The 20,994-nt window shown below is 49.1% G+C and overlaps 7 protein-coding genes across 7 annotated transcripts; 1 reads left to right on the plus strand and 6 right to left on the minus strand.

Moving 5' to 3' along the window:
- Nucleotides 1–511: 511 nt before the first annotated feature.
- N7518_009748 (Mob1/phocein family protein) lies at nt 512–1,481 on the minus strand (the record flags this gene model as incomplete). Its single annotated transcript, XM_057190674.1, has 3 exons — nt 512–887; nt 939–1,032; nt 1,091–1,481. The coding sequence occupies 3 exons, from the start codon at nt 1,479–1,481 to the stop codon at nt 512–514; spliced, it is 861 nt and encodes a 286-aa protein (XP_057038330.1).
- A 581-nt stretch (nt 1,482–2,062) lies between these two features.
- On the minus strand, nt 2,063–4,672 carry N7518_009749 (putative intracellular protein transport protein (Sat1); the record flags this gene model as incomplete). The annotated part of the gene is made up of 4 exons (XM_057190675.1): nt 2,063–2,943; nt 2,997–3,605; nt 3,680–4,036; nt 4,138–4,672. 4 exons carry the CDS (start codon nt 4,670–4,672, stop codon nt 2,063–2,065), a joined length of 2,382 nt encoding a protein of 793 aa, XP_057038331.1.
- Nucleotides 4,673–5,050: 378 nt separating this feature from the next.
- On the minus strand, nt 5,051–5,911 carry rrg9 (mitochondrial ribosome assembly protein RRG9; the record flags this gene model as incomplete). The annotated part of the gene is made up of 1 exon (XM_057190676.1): nt 5,051–5,911. The coding sequence occupies one exon, from the start codon at nt 5,909–5,911 to the stop codon at nt 5,051–5,053; it is 861 nt and encodes a 286-aa protein (XP_057038332.1).
- A 2,851-nt stretch (nt 5,912–8,762) lies between these two features.
- Nucleotides 8,763–12,112, plus strand: N7518_009751 (WD40 repeat domain-containing protein; the record flags this gene model as incomplete). The annotated part of the gene is made up of 5 exons (XM_057190677.1): nt 8,763–9,069; nt 9,102–9,301; nt 9,361–9,632; nt 9,685–10,518; nt 10,573–12,112. The coding sequence occupies 5 exons, from the start codon at nt 8,763–8,765 to the stop codon at nt 12,110–12,112; spliced, it is 3,153 nt and encodes a 1,050-aa protein (XP_057038333.1).
- Nucleotides 12,113–12,623: 511 nt separating this feature from the next.
- N7518_009752 (SPO22/ZIP4 family meiosis protein) lies at nt 12,624–16,464 on the minus strand (the record flags this gene model as incomplete). The annotated part of the gene is made up of 17 exons (XM_057190678.1): nt 12,624–13,130; nt 13,195–13,482; nt 13,568–13,702; nt 13,760–13,923; nt 13,974–14,062; nt 14,122–14,308; nt 14,364–14,509; nt 14,564–14,694; nt 14,753–14,972; nt 15,021–15,056; nt 15,113–15,164; nt 15,216–15,297; nt 15,343–15,416; nt 15,462–15,711; nt 15,772–15,914; nt 15,970–16,020; nt 16,074–16,464. 17 exons carry the CDS (start codon nt 16,462–16,464, stop codon nt 12,624–12,626), a joined length of 2,946 nt encoding a protein of 981 aa, XP_057038334.1.
- Nucleotides 16,465–16,896: 432 nt separating this feature from the next.
- On the minus strand, nt 16,897–18,919 carry acuM (gluconeogenesis transcription factor RDS2; the record flags this gene model as incomplete). The annotated part of the gene is made up of 7 exons (XM_057190679.1): nt 16,897–16,939; nt 17,003–17,199; nt 17,266–18,017; nt 18,074–18,380; nt 18,491–18,508; nt 18,637–18,659; nt 18,754–18,919. 7 exons carry the CDS (start codon nt 18,917–18,919, stop codon nt 16,897–16,899), a joined length of 1,506 nt encoding a protein of 501 aa, XP_057038335.1.
- A 675-nt stretch (nt 18,920–19,594) lies between these two features.
- On the minus strand, nt 19,595–20,622 carry N7518_009754 (uncharacterized protein; the record flags this gene model as incomplete). The annotated part of the gene is made up of 5 exons (XM_057190680.1): nt 19,595–19,747; nt 19,811–19,918; nt 19,975–20,139; nt 20,194–20,278; nt 20,369–20,622. 5 exons carry the CDS (start codon nt 20,620–20,622, stop codon nt 19,595–19,597), a joined length of 765 nt encoding a protein of 254 aa, XP_057038336.1.
- Between the last annotated feature and the right edge of the window lie 372 nt (nt 20,623–20,994).

Consider the following 20,994-nt stretch of genomic DNA (forward strand, 5'->3'; position numbering starts at 1 on the left):
TCGATATTTATGCTAGTAATGTTGGAGATCCGTCGAGTTTCGGGGTCAACTATGCAGCGGGAAACATGAGATTGATCAAATCACGAATTAGCGGCATAATAGGCTTAACTAGTGCATCTGGTGGCCTAACAATGATTGGGTATTGTAGTCGTAGGCTATTACGGAGTATGGAGAGTGGATTCAACAGAGAGAAGGATAACAATGTGGTTGTCTCTTTTTGTCGTCCGCTTCCCGCGAGACTACAAAGGAGATCCAATCTGCGATAACCTACGGAGTACAATGAGCATCGAAGCGTTCTTGTTACCAAAAATCAGAAAAAAAAATACATGGATTCATCGCTTCGGTCTTCGCGTCAGGTCAAGCCCCCAACGCCAAAAGCCCATGCTAAAATACTGCAATGCATGCCGCACCCGAAACGCCATTAAGACACCTTTCCGTAGAACAGCCAGTATCCCTGACTGCGGAGATCAGATGCAAAACACAATTACTTCCCAATATCCCGATTCAATCCTTAGTCGCTGCGTAACATGCTATCGACCAAATCACCCAGCGGTCCCCAGAAATCCTTCCCGCTAGCCAGCTTGTGCTCGTCAATGAACAAGACATAGTGTTTGAAGCTGGTGTTGAGGTGAGGCTCGAGGCCGAGGTGCACTACCACTGGGTAATGGTGGCAGTAGATGTGGGCGTAGACACGGTATAGACGCTTGAAGATCTGGCGGAGAAGACTGGGGAAGGTCTTGGGGAATGGGACACCGATTCGGCTAGGGAACATTTGTTCGTTGTCGACGTTGCTCTGAACCCAGGCCATCAGATGCTCGATGTATTCCGGGGCGGACATCTTGGTTGGCCGCTTGAAGTTCTCCGAGTCTTGCCAGAGGTACTCGAACCTATCCAAACGTGTAAGCCGGGGTCAACGAGCTGTCGAGGAAGCACCCTACTCATCTGTAGCCTTCATCTCGGGACATGTCTGCGGTGAGCAGAACTCAGTTATTGAGCCGTAGAGAAGGTTGATCTGGTTGTAGAAGTCGACCACTAGATCGCCAAAATATCAGCAGATACCCCCAGTACAACTCCGCAAGATGTTTCTTACCATTCACGGCGAGCCATTCATTCTGATCTTCGCCTTCGGGCAGCTTCACGGCTTTGCGCAAGCTACCACTTCCAAGTGTAGCCTCGGCGAACTGTCGTAGCTGATAACTGTTTGTGCCTTTGGCGGACGAGCGGGGCTTGAAGGGGGCGCGTGTGCGTGCATTGCTGGGAGGTGTTAGTCCAAAACAGCCCTGTTTGAGTGCGCGCACTGCCGGCGACAGGTAAGATGGAGGCTCCGAGAGGGGGAGATGGGAAGTGCGAGTAGTGTGATACACGACGGAAGGGCTGATGACGGAAGGGCTGATGACGGAAGGGAGTGCTTGCGGGGAGCGAGAGGCAGGCTCCCCAGGGGAAATGAAATGGGCAGCAGGAGGGGTAGCGGGGACAGACATGGTGGTGATGAACGAAGCCATATTCTCTCAGGCTCGAGAAAAAAAAGTAATCCCTTCGGTAGGGGTGTATTCCGGCGGGGTTTGCGCTGATCGCGATGTGCCTGCATTCCAATGTCAGATACCAGTCGCTGTCCGATATTTGAGGGACGCCATCAGATGAATAGACGCGCTGACATGCAGATAATGCCAATGAACCTACCTGACAATGATTCTGGATGATATGTTCGAGAGAAGCGCAAGGAGAGAGATGTTATCGGGTTTCAGCTCCACCAGAGTTCATAAAGTGCCCAGATCCGATCGGTTGACTGACCGCGTTGCCCCAGTTACCGCGTCTACGTCACAGACTAGTATAAGATATATTTTACATTTACATACTTGGTAGCAGTAGCGCCGTCGTTATTTCCGATTCAAATATAGTATCAATTATACATGGGAGTCCAGAGCCTGGTGGGGCCTATATTTCTGGGGGTTTCGCCCTCGATGGCACAAGGGGAATATTTAATCAAAATAGGATCAAGCATAACCTGCACAGCAGGCAAGCACATGTGCATCTGGTATACCTGTGGTGTACATCCGGAGTTCTAGATTGGGTAGCCTTCATTCTCCTCGGGCAATCGTTCTCGAACAGTCTCTCCATAGACTGTCAGCGGGATAGCGATCTCGAATGATTCACAGTTCAGATGCTCCATGGCAGACAGCACTGTACCGCGATCATCCGACGACAAGGCCTCGAGTAAGCGAGTGCCTGATGGTGGGGCCCCTTGATCGCCTCGAACACTGGATGTCACAAACTCGAATCGTAGTTCCCAATCGAGGGTCACACCGCTCGTCAAAATTGAAGGCGTCGCTGTGATGGGGATAGCAGGGCTGAAAGCCACTCGGGTGGCATGGAGTGTGTTCTCAAACAGAGAAGCATGGATGCGCCGTGTGGTTCGGTGAATGCTGGCACTTGACCGGATGGCCAAAGTAGGGGTGACTTTTTCGGACGTCTCTAACGAGGCACGCACAGCGTAGCATGGAATTGTAGCATCTCCAAAATCCATTGTGGCGATAATGGTTTCTCCAAGTCGATGAACTGGTCGGTTCAAGACGACCACTGCGATACGTTTACCCTCGCGGGCAATCTCGAACCGATTGGGGCTGCGGCGAGAGTTCACAGCCTGGTTGCTGCGAAGGATAGCAATGTCGATGACATCCTTGGAAGTAAGCATCTGGGGTAATCCTTCGACGCTAGGTCGTCTCGAGGGCGTAGCACCAGGTGGGAACAGCGTGTTGGAACGCGCACGTTGCTCCAAGATCTCATCCACAAAACTAAGGAAGTCAGCCGCGGAATGGTGAGGCTTGCTGATACTTTGGTTCTTCGTTGACACAGGCATCACTGGCCCAACCTTTTGGACCTTCGCTTCATCCCGTAGAAGTACATAAGGTGACATCAAGTCATGGCCAAGAATGTCTCCCTTTTCTATAAGGATGTGAGAAATTGGGATGGAAGGAAAAGCAAAGAATGTAACTTACCATTCACGCCGCTGAAAACACGGAAGGGTATGTTGATGCGGTTGACCTTTTGGGGTTCGTTAGGCCCGCTAGGCCGCTGAGTTCCAATGACCAAATTATATGAGATCTTGATTGCTTTTCCTTTATGACTTGCCGGGAGTCCTTTCGGAAGGGAGAAAGAGAAGGAATATGACTGTTCCTCTCCTGGTGCCAGTCGGAGGTCAACAAAAAGCAGCGACTGCGAGGTGGACAACAGCGGAATTGATCTCGACGATGTAACACCACGCATTTCTCGTAATCCGTCCAATTCGTTATTTGAAAGAAGGCCATTGATAGATTCCTCGATAGTGTTCCATCTGAGTGCGCCCCAGAACCCACCGCTCTTACGTGGTCGCTCGGCTGTTGGCGTTGGGCGGCCAGGAAGTCCGCCTGAACTCGGTTGGCCACCAACAACTCCCTTTCGCTTGACTTCGTCGAAGGCGGACTGGTTCACTAACGAACCATCGACCGTGAATGATGCGTTAACCTGCGCATAGCCCATCAGCAGCGCCTGGCTGTTGGAGGCTTTGGCAGGAGATGCAACTACGCTCGAATGATGCCGCGCATGCCGCACGGGGGAGCTCGCGCATTCTGTAGAGAATAATTCGTGTATTCTGATCCAAGGGTCTCGGTGGAGTGGTCGCTGACGGAGTAGAACTCCCCACTGCTCCGGTTGCTCCCATTCACGCTTGTGACTGATATGATCCGAGTTAGTTGCTGATGCGCCGGTCCAGATAGACCCTGTACATCTTTGAGAGTGGGTCTTCCCCCGGTTGATGATGTACCGTTCGTTGTCGCCGACTTTGGTGATGGGGTACGCACGGTGCGACTGTTAGTCGAATCGGCTGAAGCCGCGGGCGGAAACTTAAAATCGAGGGGAGGTGGTTGGGGCCGTCGGGAAGGTGGACGCAATGGCTCTATGGCACCTGTTGGACTCGTCGCGCGAGAGCCAGGTTGGGTGGCTCGCCCCAAGTGGGAGGTATCGACTCTCAGATTGCCATTGGGATGCTCGTTGGGAGCCTCTGTCAATGGAAATGGAGAAATATGGGAGGGAGTTCTCGCTGATAAGAGACACTCATTAGTTGAAAATCCCTTAGCATGTTTTTCACTGTCCATCATCTACCTTTTTTGTAAGAATCCTCGTAGCTATTGTTCCTCCGCGGTAGAACCTGGAGACTCGCCGAGCGCCCATGACCCCTGGCTGGCTGACGTCGATTGTAAGGAGAAGGCGTCGGATCGGTCTGGCCTTCGCTATCAATGGAGAGGATTGAGACGGATCGTTTATGGTTGTGGCCTTGTTGCCATTCTCGCGGTGTAGAGGGGCCGCTGTTCGGAGGAAAGCTATGGGAGCCGACCAACGAAGAGCTCAGGGACGAGGCCGTCCGGTGATAAGGCTTCCGTTGGGAGCTGATGGAGTATGATCGCCGTCCGGAAAATAGAGCCTGGGGCGATTTGAATCCGAAGAAAGATTCCGAGTTCGACTTGGGTGTGTGGTTTGCGACTCGAGAGACCTTCCGTGAATGTTGTCCTTCACCCGCATTATTGGCATCGGCGCCAGTATCGGCCACGTTCTTGAATGTTACAGTACATTCCACATCCTCTCCTGCAAATATAGTCTGGTCCTTCCATTTCACAAAGACTTGGATGTTGGATGGCATGGCGGTTGTCTCAGCATGTGGGCTGCGGTTCGAGGGCCAAGGTCTGGGGGGAATTGTCGGCACGTTGAGCTGTAGTTGGGTCGAAGCTTGGTGAAATGTGCCGCCGCTAGCATTCTGTCACCTCGAATGAACCATGCTGGTTGGAGAGTTGAGATGTGTTGCCGGGGGAGTTGCGTGGCGACGATATCCTTGCTCCTAGCTCCGACCCGAACTAAACCCCGAACTACGGGCTAAATGCCATGATACCCACCCTACTCCGTACTGCAACCAACTACATACTAGTTATAAGAAATATGTTGTTTCTTCTGGGTGATATTATTTATTGAACAAGCGCAACTTAAAACCCCATATATAACATGGTATCATGTACACAGACGACTATCTTCGCTCGCGGTTGTTGTCATCATACAGCACATGGAAATCCGAAAGGTTCCGCGTGCGGTTTGTCGAAGGGCGAAGACCAAGTTCAGCCATACGACTCCAGATTCTATCATGCCGATTTTCCCATCGCTTGCGCCGACTCTCCATCTCGTCCTCCGATGGGCGCCATTTGCTCTTCAAAATTCGGCGAATAGCTTCCGGAGACATCTCAAACTCCTCTGCGAGGACAGCAGTCGTAAATTGTTCGGGTGCCTTCGCGTGAAGATGTCGGATGCCATCGAGGGCATCAGGTGAAAGCTTCTTGGGTGGATTCCAACCACCGGCGAACTTCTCCTTCAGAGCGGCTTTTTGCACTTGCCAGCTCTCGGGCTTTCTCTTTCCCCTGTTCTCTGAGAACTGTTTCGATTTTTCGGCTCTGTCTTGCCAATCCCTGCGAGGTTCTTTTTTCACCTCCCTGCGAGTCTCGTTGCGGAAAGCTCTGCGCTCTCTGTCGGTTCTTCCGGTACTATCGGGGTCCCTTCGTTGGTCTTTGGGGTGGCGTTTATGAGTATTCCAACCACCTGTCTTGCCGAATGAGTCGTAATCTTTCTTTGGTTTTTTGTGTTGAGAAGGCACGGTGTCATCGGCGACAGCCGTGGTTTCAGGGGCTGCGGGTATTTGTTGATCATTCTGAGAATCACGCAAGCGCGGGATTGAACTGAAGGATCTCTGAAGGTGGATGTTCAAGGAGAAGAGAGGACCGGAGGCAAGAGGTCGGCGATAGGAGATTATTGAAGAAGCGCTGGTGAGCTGAGAGCGGAAAACATTGCGCAGAACGGCAGGCAAGGCCAGCCTCGATGAGGCAGCGCATTTAGCCATCTTGGGAATATGTTGTAGATGAATGAAAAAAGGGAGTGACGAGCAGAGCAAAGTTGATAGATAATGTGAGATCTGGAAGTTCCCGAGGTCATCGAAGAGAAAATATCCAGGTGGCGATAAGAGCACTAACAAGCGAGCCCCAAAATACATAGCAAGACCTCCTTGTATCTCAGCAACTACATACAGATAGTCGTTGTTGGATTTTATTGTCAATATCTATTGATAAGAATTTTTAACACTATAAATCAATTTAGAAGACCAAGTGTTGCATATCGTGTTGAAAATTGCTAAACACCAGAACTATATACATTGCAATCACAAAGCCACTTAAGTTGTACCAACATCGATCCTGCCCTAACACTCATCTTGTAATCTGATTAGTCCCATGGGACACTACCTAGGCATTACCATTCTAAGGTTGTCCCTTTATCAACTCGGAAGTTTTTTTGTGGTTCCGGTAGTAGCGGAAGAGGAAATATACAATCAGCTGGTCGATGGTGCGAAGACCCTTCTAAAATGTCCCTCGAACGACTGTTTTTCAGATCAGCATTGTTCACAGAGACAAGCAATTCTGCTGACTTACAAGGACTACCTTTCAGTGTTGTACAATGCCTGGCAGCTGCTGCTCTTCTTTTTCACGCCAGAGCCAAAACCGACGGCATTCAGAAGCGTCTGGCTGAAATGATATTCTTGAAAGAATAGACTGGCAAATTCCAATGATCTCAGATAAAACCCTGCTGATGCTCAGTCTAATATACAAAGACGGCCACCATCTAACCAGAGAAGCTTTCGAGGGGCTATATCTAAATGATAAAATACCAATAGGCTAAGATCAAATTGAACTTTGCCATATTTAGGGAAAAGCCGGCTATTGAACCATTCCTCCAGTTACTAGATATGACTCTGGCCAGAGTAAGTCAATTGACGGGCTACCACATAGGCTACCAGCGCCATCGGCGGTAATAGAGTGAAAATACTCAAGAATTTTGGCGAGTCTTTAAATGTAAGAGTTCAGAAGAGGATCAATAGTCTTGCCCGGAATAAATCCGATACTATATAGCCCCAACCCTCATTGCCTATAAGAAATTAACGAACCTAAGGGACTATAATGGTATCTGATTGTTTTTTACGCTTTTATTCTTTACCTCGTAGGGGGAGACTTAACGGCCGAACTTAACCACCAAGTCACAACCCGGTAGTAGTTTAACGACCTGGTTGCCATACTTCGTGCCTTCAATAAGTTGATACTCTGCATAAGAACGGCAATAGTCAATAATTGACTGGCGATTGTCTAATTGAACAGACATGGTGACATCAGACATTAGAGAGTAGCAGGGGGAGAGAGCAAGAAATAAATAACTCGGCAATATAAGCTGTACGTCTCTCATATAAGACCATAGGGCTATTCATGTCTGCTATATATTCCATACTAAAGGCTACGAATGATGATATGCAGGTAGTAATAAATAACCCAAGATATAAAATATGACCTTCATTCTTTTCCCCATTTATTGCAATCTCTCACTTTGCGTCTATCGCTCTCATTGCTTAGTATTACCAGGTAGTATCTTGAAAGTGCAGTATAGTTTTACCTCTACAATTGTATCAAGTTGCCTACGATATGTATACGCTTTAAGTGCATTTAATTGATACTCTACAAGTGTATATGCTCTATGGTCAACTCTATGTGGTAGTTTAGAACACTAAAGCCACATGATAGTATCAGAATCCTGCAAAAAGCAATATGAAAGACACCAAAAAGGACACATAATAGGAAGTCATATGATATGGGGATAACTACCCGGAACCTTCCTTCCAAAGCTTACCAAGACTACTCGCTTTATCTTGACCTGTGAAGGTTGCATTTCAACATGGAGCTTTCTGAGAAATTCCAGAGAAATTCCAGGGAGAGCTACTACGTTGATGATGGGAATTTGAAGGAGATTGTCACGGGTTAGATCCCACATGTGCAGAGGTCTTCGTGCTTACGGGGTACAGATCTACCTGATTGGTAGAAATGGACATGTAAGGGTGCCAAGAAGTTCAATACCGGAGCTGCCGATGTATCGCAATGGACAGGTCGAATTATGCCAGTGAGATTAGGGCATCGGGGGGCACGAGATCGTATTCCAGGCACGTGAGATCGAATCGAGGAAACTTCCAAGATTAATGCAACGATCGGACGAGCAATCGGAGCTGTGGGCCTTCGGTAGTGGAACCTCCCATGAGCCTCCCTTGGGTCTGATCTGATCTGATCTGATCTGATGTGATCTTGCCATTTAATTACGTCCAACGTATGGAGTATAGCATACTCCCATTAAAGCTCACGCTGAGCCGATGGTGCGGGTAGTGCGGCGACCTGTGCGTACACGACCCACCGTTCATATCACGCTTTTCCGCAGATCGAAGGAAGTCCTCCGGTCTCAAAAGTGAGAATCCGGTAATTCCTCAAATTCAAGAGGCCAATCAGAAGCCAAGCAAAAAGCCCAAATAACCCCATGGAGCCAGGGGCATCCAGAAGGTTCAAATTCCTCTGACTGGAATGATCTGCTTTACTGCGGAATGAGCTTCGTGTTTGTTGACTTTTCTCGTCCTATACCCTCTTTTGGTGAGTTATAGATGTGTGTGTGGATAGAGATCGGACTTAGCTGATCAGAGCTTCATCCTAGCTTGCCCCCACTAATTCTACCAATCCTCCACACTGTCTCCTGACCGACTCTCCGACATAAAAATTCCGGACGCCTACTACAGCCTCACTGGCATCCTCAAACCTGTCTGATGAACTTTGCTTGACATGCAAATATCCCACGCTCTTAGAGGACATTGAAGCGCCGACCGCCTCCCCGAGGATATGGCCACCACCGCTCACCCCAGTGCAAAAAGCAAGCTTGCTGGACCCAGCGCATCCTTGAAAATCACTCCTTCGAACTCTCCAGTCCTCCGACCAGGGACACGAACCCCCAGCAAGACCCTTCACCAATCCTCCTTGTCCCTCCAAACCGTCATCGGCACAACAACAACAACTCCAAACGGATTTTCAAGCCATGATCAGAGCAGAAGCTTTGCGCTATGTGCTGGATCGGCAGCGGTTCTTGCAGAATTGGACGAGAACGACAACATAACACAACGCTTCTTCCGAGCCCGCCCCTCCGCGACGAGTGTCAACCCGTCAACTTCTTTTTACAACCAGTCGACTCCCCGGGCAGCCCGGACCCAAGATCACGATCCCTTTCCCATATCCGGTCGAATCCGCATCTCAATGTCAATGGGTCTCCGTCGAGCGAAGTCATCGACATCGGCAGTCCACGTGGATGGTCTTCGAGGGAAAGAATCAAAGCAGTGACGAGTGTTTCGATCAGCCCGAATGGAAGATTCCTTGCAGTGGGAGAGGTAAGTGGGAAGTCGAGATATAAATTATTGCCACAACAACAGCAGCTAACGACGTCAAGACTGGCTATAATCCTCGAGTCTTGATATTTTCGACGGCGAGAGATGCCTTACCGGATGTTCCTCTATCCATTCTGAACGAGCATACCTTTGGTGTTCGCAGTCTGGCATTTAGCCCAGACTCTCAATATTTGGCAACACTCGGAAATCCGAACGATGGATTTCTCTTTATGTGGACAGTAAACCTCAAGAATGGCTCGGCCAAATTACACTCTGCGAATAAATGCACCTCATTTATCAATGATATGTGCTGGGTCGGCCATACTTTGGTCACGTACGTTTGATCGGATGGTGATACTTAGCAGCCAACTAATGTTTTTCTTTAGGACCGGCCTGCGACATGTTAAGGTCTGGCGTCTTCCCACGGCGATTCGGCCTGTTTCACCAACCAAGTCACGTTTGAATGTCGAGGTAGCTGCCCCCTCGGCCAGTTTTGCTCCAAAAGCACTTACCGGCAGGAATTGTCTACTGGGCACCCTGGGCGATAACACTTTCACCTGTGTGAGCAGTATCTCCCAAAATGAGGCCGTAATCGGCACAGATTCAGGCGCAGTTTGCTTTTTCGATGATCGTGAAGGATCTCAGAAGATGATCACGGTAAAGCAAGTTGGGTTTAGCATCACTTCGTTGGCCGTGGACTTTGACCAGGAGTCCATTTGGGTAGGTGGAGGAGGAAGGCAAATGCAGCGATTATCATTTGAAGTCTTACGTGGAACATCCACGCCGACGTCTCCTGCGCGCCTTGACAAGAGTGCACTTGACAAGAAAGGCAAGGCACCGGCGATCACTTGCATGGGGTCTCTTAGTTCTCATCTGGTTACTGTTGAATCAACCCGCGCGATTCATGTCTACCCGATTGACACTCTAGGTGAAGATGGTGAACAGGAGGCAGGCGAGGCTTCCATGCCGGCCCATCGGGACCCGATTCTCGGTATTTGTCGCATGGATTTTCCCAATAACTTGTCTGCAGACTTCTTCACGTGGTCTCGCAATGGTACGGTGAACTTTTGGGATGCACAAGGGAAGTGTCGAGGATCGAAGAATATCGATCTCGACCAATTTCCCGGAAAAGAAGACGATGCGGCAAACGAACTCAAAGTTCTGAGGACCGCTGAGAATGCGGACTGGTTTGTCTCTGGTGACAAGTTTGGTGTGTTGAGGTATGTACAAATTTAGGATATGAACCGAATGTTCTTTAGCTGACTGTGATGCAGAATCTTTTCGAACGCCGACTGGACTTGCCTCAACGAGGCGCGCGCCCATGGCGGAGAGATCACGGATGTGGCCATCCAAAAAATGGACGATACCTGGTTGATAGCTAGTTCTGGGCGTGATCGGATGGTGCAACTATTCGAAACAAGGGACACCGAGTTGCAGTTGATTCAAACCATGGACGATCACGTCGGGGCTGTTAATCAGTTGCTGTTCATCAACGAAGGCGAAAAATTGCTTTCGTGCTCCGCAGATCGCACCGTTGTCATAAGAAATCGCGCGACACGCGAGGTGGCTTGTGGCACATCTGTTGCCTATCTGATCTCAAGGGTCATCACTCAAAAGGCTTCCCCCGTGTCAATGACACTCTGTCCCGACGACTCGAACATTCTATACCTTTCTACCATGGACCGTTGTGTTTCGAAATTCGATATCCCAACCGGCCGTCAACTTCACTCTTTCAAGGCATCTGATTCGGAGACAGCTGATGCGGTGGTTTTGGGCTCTTTGACAGTTGCCCCCGAGATCTCAGGTCAGACTCCGAAGGTTCTTATAGGTGTTTCAAGCACCGATAAATCTATTCGCGTCTATGATCTAGAGCGAGACCAGCTCCTCACTGGTGAATTTGGCCATACAGAAGGTGTGACCGATGTGTTACTTCTGGAAGAGCGTGATAAGTCCGATGGGTCCCAAACCAAGCGCACAGTGGTGAGTGCCGGTATGGACGGGATTGTGATGATATGGAACCTATCTGTCCAGCAACAGGTCTCCCCAGACCTTGCAAACACACGGGAGGATGACGAATGCCCCGTCAAAGAAATGACAGCGGCAAGGCCCCCTCTCCGAAAAGTCCTTTCCCGCAGCGAACTCGCCGGATTTCAACGACCGGATAGCCCGAATCCCCCAACACCAACACCCATCCGCGAGCACTCTCCAACTCTACTCCGCAAGCTGTCTCGGCTATCCCTAGCACCATCATCACTAAAAAACCACGCCGTCTCAGAAAGATCCTCCCCTCCAAACCGCCTCTCCCCAACACCAGGCCCAAAGCAAGACCGACACCGCCGGTCCCCATCCCCAATAAGCCCAAAATCAAAAACCCCAACACCCCGGAAACCACACACCGCAAGAACCAGCAACCGCCGCACATCCATCGACTTCCGCAACCGCGGGAAAACAACCCCGCGCAGCGAGGTCGGAAGCTTAGACACATCCACAGAGCAGCTGTGCCGGACTCTGCGAGTGTATCGCAAGAAACTCAACGGCTCGAGTCAGCGCATGCAAGCGCAAAAGGAGCTCGAGCGCGAGCTCAATCTCACACTCCGCATTGTGGGTGGTCATAGACAAAGCAGCGATGAGAGCGGCGAGACAGAGACGGATAGTAGCGGTAAGGACATGGAGCGGGAGCCGAAACAGAGCTACTCGGCCATGCCCAAGTTGCCTCGTATCCCTCATCGTATGCCGTCTACCCCGTCGCTGCGGTCCAAGGGGGTGCGGCAGGCTTCGCGGAGCCGTTCCTGCGATGCGCATGGGGAGGAATGAACTGGGTTATCTCATTGGGGATCTTTAGTCTGCTTTCGGAAAAGTTACAGACTGCATTTTTGGTGTTTTATGGCTTTCGTGGAATTGCTACGGCGCTTTCGTAGTGCCTTTCCTTGATTCTTTCTTTTTGCTCCTCTCTTATTTACTGACATCTTGGCTTGAGCATTCTCTTGATTTCTCCCTTTTGTTCCATTGCATCTTTGCATCATCTACTGGATTTTGTGGCTTGGGCGATTTTCCTTTCTACTTTCTGATTTCTCAGAGATCATTTCCCTTCTGATGATACCCACATATTTATACTCGGCTATAGGCCATCTCGCCACGAAGATCAATCCTTTCTTTCTCTTCATATTTCTTTTTGATCGGGAAAGCATAAGAACAATCAATTTGAGTTTTTCAATTTCATATCAAGTACCTAGCACACTACACACACAATCCTCCACCTTGTCACAATTTATCTGAACCACATACCCACCCCAGCCCAAACCAGCCCACCAACACTAACACCAACTCAAACTCCAATCAAGCTTCCCAGTCTGATCTGAAGTACGTTGACCAGCGCTTTGCCCTGAGCACCAGGCACAAGCTGGGCAATACGAATGGCTTTGTTCGCCCAACGCTGACAATCCTGGTCCCGCGTAGCACGGTAAAAGTCAATAGCCTTGTTGAAGGACATGGTAGCAACATTGATTAACTCCCCCGCTGGATATGTAAACACATAATCCATCTCCGACCTGACCTGGATGGCATTGAGGCTGTGCTGTGTACCGTATCTTTCCTCTGCAACGGCTGCCTCTTCGTCTGCCATTGCGAGGATTTTGTCGAGCACTTCTTCAGCAACTTCAGCATCGGCCATTTTAAAACCAAGATTGGCACTTCTATCAGTGCTTGCGTAGGGGTCCGGTTCAATGGCTAGTATGAACAGACAGTGGAGGTAACGAGGGAGGGAGGCTCGGAAATCGTGTTGCCATGTGGTAGGGGGGTCGTCCCGTAGCTCGTTGAGTTTCGACATGATCCGCTATTGTATGGATGTGAGTATTTTTCAAAGAATGTAGTCTCCCTGTAATAAAGAAACAACGAACCTTGATAAGCCAGATCGCCCGTGTGGGTGGTAGGTTCAATCGGAGAGTCAAATCCATGATCTGTGGGTAAAACTTTGAATCAGGGATCGTGTCATCGGATGCACATATCCTGACGATATCCTGCCACCTGTTGAGGTGCATGGTAGCCTCAAGGTTGAAAAATCGGGCAATATTATAGTGCTTTTCTTCTTTGTAATTTGCGCCAGCGTCTCTCTCTTCTCCATCTTCCCAACCACGCAAGTCACCTAGTTGTTGAAAACAAGTGCGTACATCCTCGTAGTGCGGTTTCTGCAGACAGTTAGTATTATGGGACTATAATGTTGCAACATTTTCGGGGGATAATATGTTGTAGACAAGAACTGTTGGAACTAACCTTTGCAGTCGGATCAGCACAGCGGGCCCTAAGTGTGCTAACAAGGAGACGAAGGTAAATAACCGCAAACAAATGCCGCCGGGGTGCTTTGGATCCCCCCTCAGGGTATTCAATCTGACGATACTGAAGCGCAAACTGAAAAGATGTTAGTAAAACATAGCCAAGCAAAAACTTTGCCTGGTCGAAACAGACATCTCTGGAGTGATCTAAGGCACGCGTAGCCGACAGGAATCCGGAAGAGTTGATAAGTTTCAGAGCAACGTTGTAAGTTGCCAAATACAGCCATTCCAGTTGAGTGACTGAGACCTCCTGATCGCCACCTTCAAACAGGCTGTTTTCTTTGGCATAAGACAGGGCTATTGAATGATTAGCATCACAAATTGCTATTGCCTGGGGGAAAACGCACCACTTTCGAGTACAGTCTCGATGCATTTGCCAAGTCTCTGGTTAAAGCCACCCTTGGATAGCTCTTCGGAGAGAAGAGTAATGGCAAACCTATTTATAGTAGGCAAGTTAGCCTTGCATAGCAAGTCAAAAATATGAAACATTCTCACATGTGATGTTCGGCGGCGGGAAAGTCATGATGATAAATGTCATCTGAAGTCAAACAGTTGATAAATGGTTCAAGACAATTCAGGACTTCTTCTGGTTTGTGTTGTCTCTGAGCTTCCATTGCGCACGAAAGAAGGCTCATTTGCTTGTGCGGCACGGGGTGCGAAGGAAAGCCGAGATAGAAATGCGCTTGCATATAGTTAGAATAGGCCAGAAGCGTTGGTTTCCGATAGAATATTCGTACCAGCACCGCTTTTTCCCTCCAGCAATGTCAACTTGTAAGACAAGTACATCCTTTGGCAATCTTCCTGACTTTGGACTAGACCCCGATCGATTAACCAACGAGCTTCGGCAAGATGTCCAGTCTCTATGTAATATGCAAGCAGCTTCCTGAAATATGTCAGCTCACAGTGCTAGTTAAATCTCAGTTCTTGTTCCACTAACTTTTGTATCACAATCTGGATGGGCAGGGAGCAGCGTTGGAAGATCTTTGGATCACTGCACAACTGAAGCCATAGCCTTGCACTCCAGCGGCGATTCTGGGAAATTGCACCAGCAGTCATTTTCCAGATGCACTGTATATAATAGTCAGCTCCTTGAATTGAAGATGATGAGAGTTTGAGTTTGCCTTACAATCAATGTGGCGTGAGATGCCCTACTGCTAAAAGATGGATATCCACGTCGCTCTAGTGCGTCAATCACATCATGGAGGGTCTGAATACGCGTAGAATCAGACAAGTCCGATCTGCTCAAAAGTAGAAGAAAAGCAACAAAGCATTTCTCTGTCCATTCTCCTGCTGGCAGAGGGCGCATGAGCAGCCTTCGAAGTGCTTCCATTCCGTTATCCGAACCACTAAAGAACTGTCAGCAAAGTCTCTCACCGATAGGTGTATCAAGGTACCCTGTATGACCCAGAGATCGGGCATATTGGAAAATTCTAAATCCACAATTAACATTTATCAAAAATTACAGTAAATAATTGGGATAACTCACATCGGCATGTTCATATCTGTAAGGGTCATGCCATCAACCAGCCTCTCTAGAGCTACAACAATATTGTTAATTCAATTCCATTCAAGATAAAGATCAGTCTTACCTTGTAGTGCCCCGTCATTACTAGGATTTCCATGTCCCATAGATAGATCAAAAAGGATCACAGCAGGGTGAAATGGGTAATTCTAAAAAGGTCAGCTTCAAGTCTACCACATTCACCACAAACGTACTTCTCTCAAGTAGCTCATTTCAAAAGCGTAGATGGCGGTTGCCAGAGGGATTTTGACTTGTGAACAAGCCACAACTGCAGCATGTTAGTCCGGGTCATCAACTAGATCAACCCACCCACCAAGAGAATGTCGAATAACCAAGTCCCAATCATAATAATATGGAAACTTAATCATCATGTGTAAGGACTGCAAGTGATCGCTCGCTCTCTGCAGCCATGTGATAGCGATGTCAGGCAGGCGCCGTGCGAGTGCAGAGTCACCAATGATAAAGCAAGTCTCGAAAATCCACTCTTCATCATTCGACCTATGCAAGACAGGGAGTTTGCCATAGAAATGCTCGGCGATATCTGCTCGTTCATACAACCAGGCCTGAAATAATGTCAATTCTGGTGTTGACACACAAAGCAGTGTTCAGACAATGCAACTAACCAGTCGCATACGGAGCAACAAGTATTGGGTGGTGATAGTGCGGTTAATCGCAGCGTCAAGCCCGAGATGAGCAGGCTGAATGTTTGACAACCTCGTGGCTGCCACTGACAAGATATTTACCGCAATTTCGCTTTGCTGGTTCACTGTTCTTGTCGTTAGACCTGATCAAGTCATCAAGTGAGATATAGGATGGTATACCAATGCAAATACGCGCAGCCTTGACGGCCAGATCGAGAGCCCGGAGATCCCCTGTAAGAGATTAGATAAGGTCACTTCAACATATATTAGAGGCCATCAAAAACCTAGGAGGTCAGGCATGACAGCCATGTTCAACACAGCAAACGCGAACGCCCTCACTTTGCCGAGAATCAGCATATCCTCCGGATTTTGACCACGCAAGCTGATTAGCTGGGCGCAGTCGTTCCAGAGTAATGTTCCAACCATATCCAGCTGCTGGCGACTCGATGTATTTGCCATGACAACAAACGGGTTACGCTTGAGCCCTCTATCCAGTCTGGAAATGGCATTGGGAGGAAGGAGAGGACTCGAGGTTCCGACTGTAGATAAGGCTATATGCAAAGTGTGAGCATGGCCTAGATAGAAGAATATGGGGGTCAGCTGCTGCGCATAGCGGGGACATGATGTGTGGCTCATACCAGCTAGAGCCAGGTGTAGTCTAGACGGTTGCGCCATGGAGAGAAGACTTGGGAATTGGGAGCCAATGGGAAAAAAGATGAAAAGAAAGATAAAAGGGGATAATAAAGGTTACGAAGAGGTTAGGAGAAGAGGAAGAAAGAAAGTGAAAGTGAGAGGGAAGATTGTTTGGAGTTGGAAGAGCGTGGAGGGACGAAAGAGACGACCGAGTCAAACCCCAGGTGCTCGTGTCGTCCCTTGACCATTGCAAACAGAACATTTGCACTACTCAGAGCACCAGACCCTGTTACTTCGTATGTATATATGATTTGACTCAAAACATACTGTTTGATGTTACACACATAAAATCAAGCACTATACATTTTTCTGTGAGGAGCACAGCCAAAACTTGGGGAATCACTAAATCAAAGGATGATACCAAAAGAGAAGTCCTTATGTGTCATGGAATAAATAACAGTCTATCGAAAAGTACTATTTATCGATGGGGAGGAAGTTCCCAACGATGAGAGACGGGCTGCACAGTGTTAGTTCCGGCATGTCAGTATCTAGTGGACAGTGGTGAGCAATGAAGACGTACATGTTGTGATTGTCTCGTCTGATCGTAAACGAAAAGCAGCAGGTTATACCGTCACTCCTTGAATTAGGGTTAGGGCTCTTCAGCGTGCAACTAGTGAGCATAGCCTTTTGGGTATTGTCGAAGGCGATGGCGCCGAACTTTTCCCAATAACTGACCAGCTGGTCTTCGACAATGATCTCGTGGATAGCCAGTTTTCCCTACAGAGAGTAAACATGTGAGTTGGGTGTAATATGACGTGGCGAGTCTCCAGTCTTCAAACTTACATCTCGAAGACCCTCAACCGGGACATCAATCAGCTGTGCCATCTCATTGTTCCCTCGGAAGATCTCGCCCGTTCGACGCCAGCAGCAGGCTGGGATAGCCATACTGGCAAAGACTCGATCGTACTCCATAAGACTGCGCTCGAACCACATCTCCACCAGAATCAGTTCGATATCAGTCAAGCTCTGCATGCGTTCTCGGAACTTCGGCCGGAACTTGTCGAGCTGCCGCAGAATCTTTTGGCGAGATATTTGTTGCATGTTCTTTTCCATGTACTGGTTCAACCGTGCATATCCCTTAACGTAGTTGAACGGTTTTAGTAGTCCGGCGTCATATTTCGCTTTGAGAAGCTTGTTCATCCGCTCCTCTGGTGGGTCAGTTCCTGCCGGGTCGGCGGCGGTCATGTAGTACGTTTCCCGGGCTTTGTCATTACCCGTCGTGGAGGTTGAGCGTTGAATTGAGTCTCCTGGCAGTGCTTGGCTCTGTGCTGGCGGCGGAAGTTGTGTTGGAGGAGGCAACCCGTTCGGTGCTGGCATACCATTCATCGAGTTCATCAACGACGAATCGTTGTAGATTCCCTGCATATCTTGATTTTGGAACATTGCCCCGTCGTCTAAGAGACTGTTACTGAGGAAATCGCCGAGCAGATTGTACTCGTTGGTCACTTCGTGTGCATTAAACATGTAGGAAGGGTGGAGAGAATGCATGTCCTGGAACTGATTCTGACCACCTACCCAATCGTTGTATGGCATGACTATCATACCACGTTAGCTGAGTCCGGCGGCAAAACAGGATTTGTTGCGAACTCACGCTGAGAGGTAGCCTCGAGTGACTGACTAGACGCAGAAAGATTCCCAGGCGGCACCGTTGAAGGCGGATTCACAACTGAGGGTGCAATTCCGATCGTGGTATCAGGGAATGATTGCTGACCAGCAGCATCGGCTATGTCGACACTCGTAGGCATGCCTTGAACGGAGCCCAATTCATTGTTAGACGAGCCCTCGTCGTCTGCAGCAGAATGTTCGTGTTCGCCACGTCCTCGTTTCGCAGTTTCCCTCGGCTCGTCATGACACAGGTGACCGATGTTTCGCTTTATACAGCGTGTGCAGGGCCGTTCCTTCAGAAATTAAACAGGTCAGCTGGTGCAAATTATTTTCCGCAGGTTTGCGATCAAAGTTTCAGACGTGACGGGTCGCGAACGCGGAAAGGGAGACAGAGGTGTCGTACCGAGTCGCAGGTCATATGCTGTCCCACGCGAGCAAAACCCCCCGTTAGCAAAGCCAGTTCCTTGAATAGATATGCGCTAGCATTGATGTCATGGCGTATCGCATATAGTAACCAAGTATAATGGCATTCCCAAGAAGTTAACTTACCGAGCGGCGACAATATACACAGGCTGGAATTGCGTTAGCGAAAATGTTCTTGTGGTGATGCGCAACAGGATCGGACGCGCCCAGATCCCTGTCGCATGCTGCGCAACGGCACCTTACCGTGATTCACCTTCCGGCGCTTCTTGGGGCTGGAGTGACTCCCCGAGCCGGTCGTTTCGGCCTTGGCCGCAGCTGTTTGCGGATTCTTGATGCTCGTATCCTTCCCTGCATCAGATCTGGATTTTGTCGCATTGGAAGTGCCCAGCGGCGCATTCTTTTCGGACATTGCGCAAGAGTTCAGTGAGAACCACCAGGGCCGGAGCGGAATGGCTGCCTGCAGACCAGTTGGTAGTAGTTGGTAAACGTCGAAAAGTTCTTGGGGATGGAGAAAGCGGAGTCACCCCTCCGAACTGCTCCGCATGGGGTTGGCAGTTTGGGCACACGTCACTGTCGGGGGCGAGACCACCTCGGCTGCGAAATTGCGTTTTGTATGCTTATAATTGATCGGATTTCGATTGAAACTACATTGGTATTGTGTAAAAGGTGGAGGCTCGTGTTTATTGATCTAGTTTCTTCCCCTTTTCATGGGGTGGAGCCTCGGTTGTCTGATCACCCTCGAAGCATGACCGCCAAGATTAAACTAGGTGCGCAACATATCTGCATTACCCTTCTCTTAATTTAGGGTGATCCATATTTACCCCTGCAGTCGGTATCATCTGTTGAAGAGAGGTGCGTTCAACCGTGCGGTTCCACCGTATGCAGCTATTCAACGAATGCATTGGAGTTAAGCACGCGACCAGGATTGCCTATGTGATTCCTGATCGCCAAGCTCGGGCGATACTTGGTTTGAGTTTCTAATAAACGTGCAAACCCTGGGTCCGAGGCCCTTCATGTGTCAATCATAAGAAGCATCAAAATGCCGGGATTGGTAGCTTGCAAGTGCAGTGATGTCCAGCAATAATCAGTCATTGGGGATCGAGTATAGATCCAAGGCAGCTTGTGAACGAGTGATGGCATCCCCGAGTCCTGCGAAGGGCGCTGTATTGCTTTGCATGGATTGAAGATGGCCATGTAGTTGCTTCATGAGTCCTTGGACTTCGGGGTCGGTCTCCAACTAAAATCAAATAGAATGGTAAGTTGACAGGGCAAGCACGCGTGGTTCACAAGCAGTCCATACCTCATCTAGTGTCACTTGGCTATCTTTCGCGCCGAGAAGCATGAACTCAGAGGACCCAGAATCCTCAGTTCGAGGAAGTGCATCCAACTGTCGGAGCACGGGGTGTTCCTACGGTCGTAAAACATTAGCCAGTCCACTTTGAAGCGAGATGATCTGCTGCATACATTCTTAGTCTGTCGTTTCCTTTCAGCCTCGGCCCGTTTCGCATTCTTGTCCATTTCCTGGAGCGATTTTGTTTCCCTAGCAAGGAGCGCTTCTTCTTTGGCAATCTCAGCTTTTAGTAGATCGACGCTATCATTCATCGTAGCCAAGTGGGCCTCGAGTGAGCGCTAAGAATGTAATCAGTATGGACTTGCTGTCGACAATCGCAGAGGGTCGCATACGTGCTCATTCAGGGCAGATTCGTAGTCGAAGTTGGAGTCCTTTGTTATGGGCGGAAACGGCATTCGCGGGAGTCTTTTGCCTAGACTAAACAACACGCGGTATACGGTTAGTATCATCGTCCCTCAAGACACTGGTAGCTCTGTGGAAGCTACCAGACTGTGCACGGCGCCCTACTTTCGCACGACCGCTTGCACGGCGCCCTGCGCCTCGATTCGCTTGCGCTCATTTTGATTCCGCATTATCACCGGTCGCTCGAGGGAGTGGAACATGTCCATGACCTTTCCCTGGACGGGTTCCGGTAGAGGGGCCCATTTCGACTTGATGGTTTTCTCTGGGACGCGGCGGATGTGCGGTTTGAGATAGGCGTAGCCCTTGGAGTCGTCCTCCTGCGGGGCATCGTCGCCCGTGTGTTTTCGCTTTGGAGGCATAGTGAGTTGAGGGTGTTAGGTCGAGGTACAAAACTAAGGATGTTGACGCGTCTTCACATGCAGGCAATACAGAGCGGTGGGGACAAAACATGGAGATACTACGGAAGTACGGAGTAGATAGCATGCCAACCCACAGAGTCTTGGTAGTCTTGGCCTTTATTAGCATATTCGTCCGTACTAATGTTTCAAATTGAAAACTGATGAAAACTGATGAAAACTGATGAAAATTGAAATAATCCAAATCTGTCGCTGAAATGTCTCAGCTTGACCAAACGTGCGTAGGGAGCAACGATACACCTATATCATCTATTCTCTCTTTTATGTGCTATGCGGAAAGCTATGTCTTAGTATATTGGCAAAACTAATTTAAAA

Source organism: Penicillium psychrosexuale (genome assembly GCF_028828465.1).
Source record: "Penicillium psychrosexuale strain IBT 29551 chromosome Unknown utg000005l, whole genome shotgun sequence".
NCBI lineage: Eukaryota > Fungi > Ascomycota > Eurotiomycetes > Eurotiales > Aspergillaceae > Penicillium > Penicillium psychrosexuale.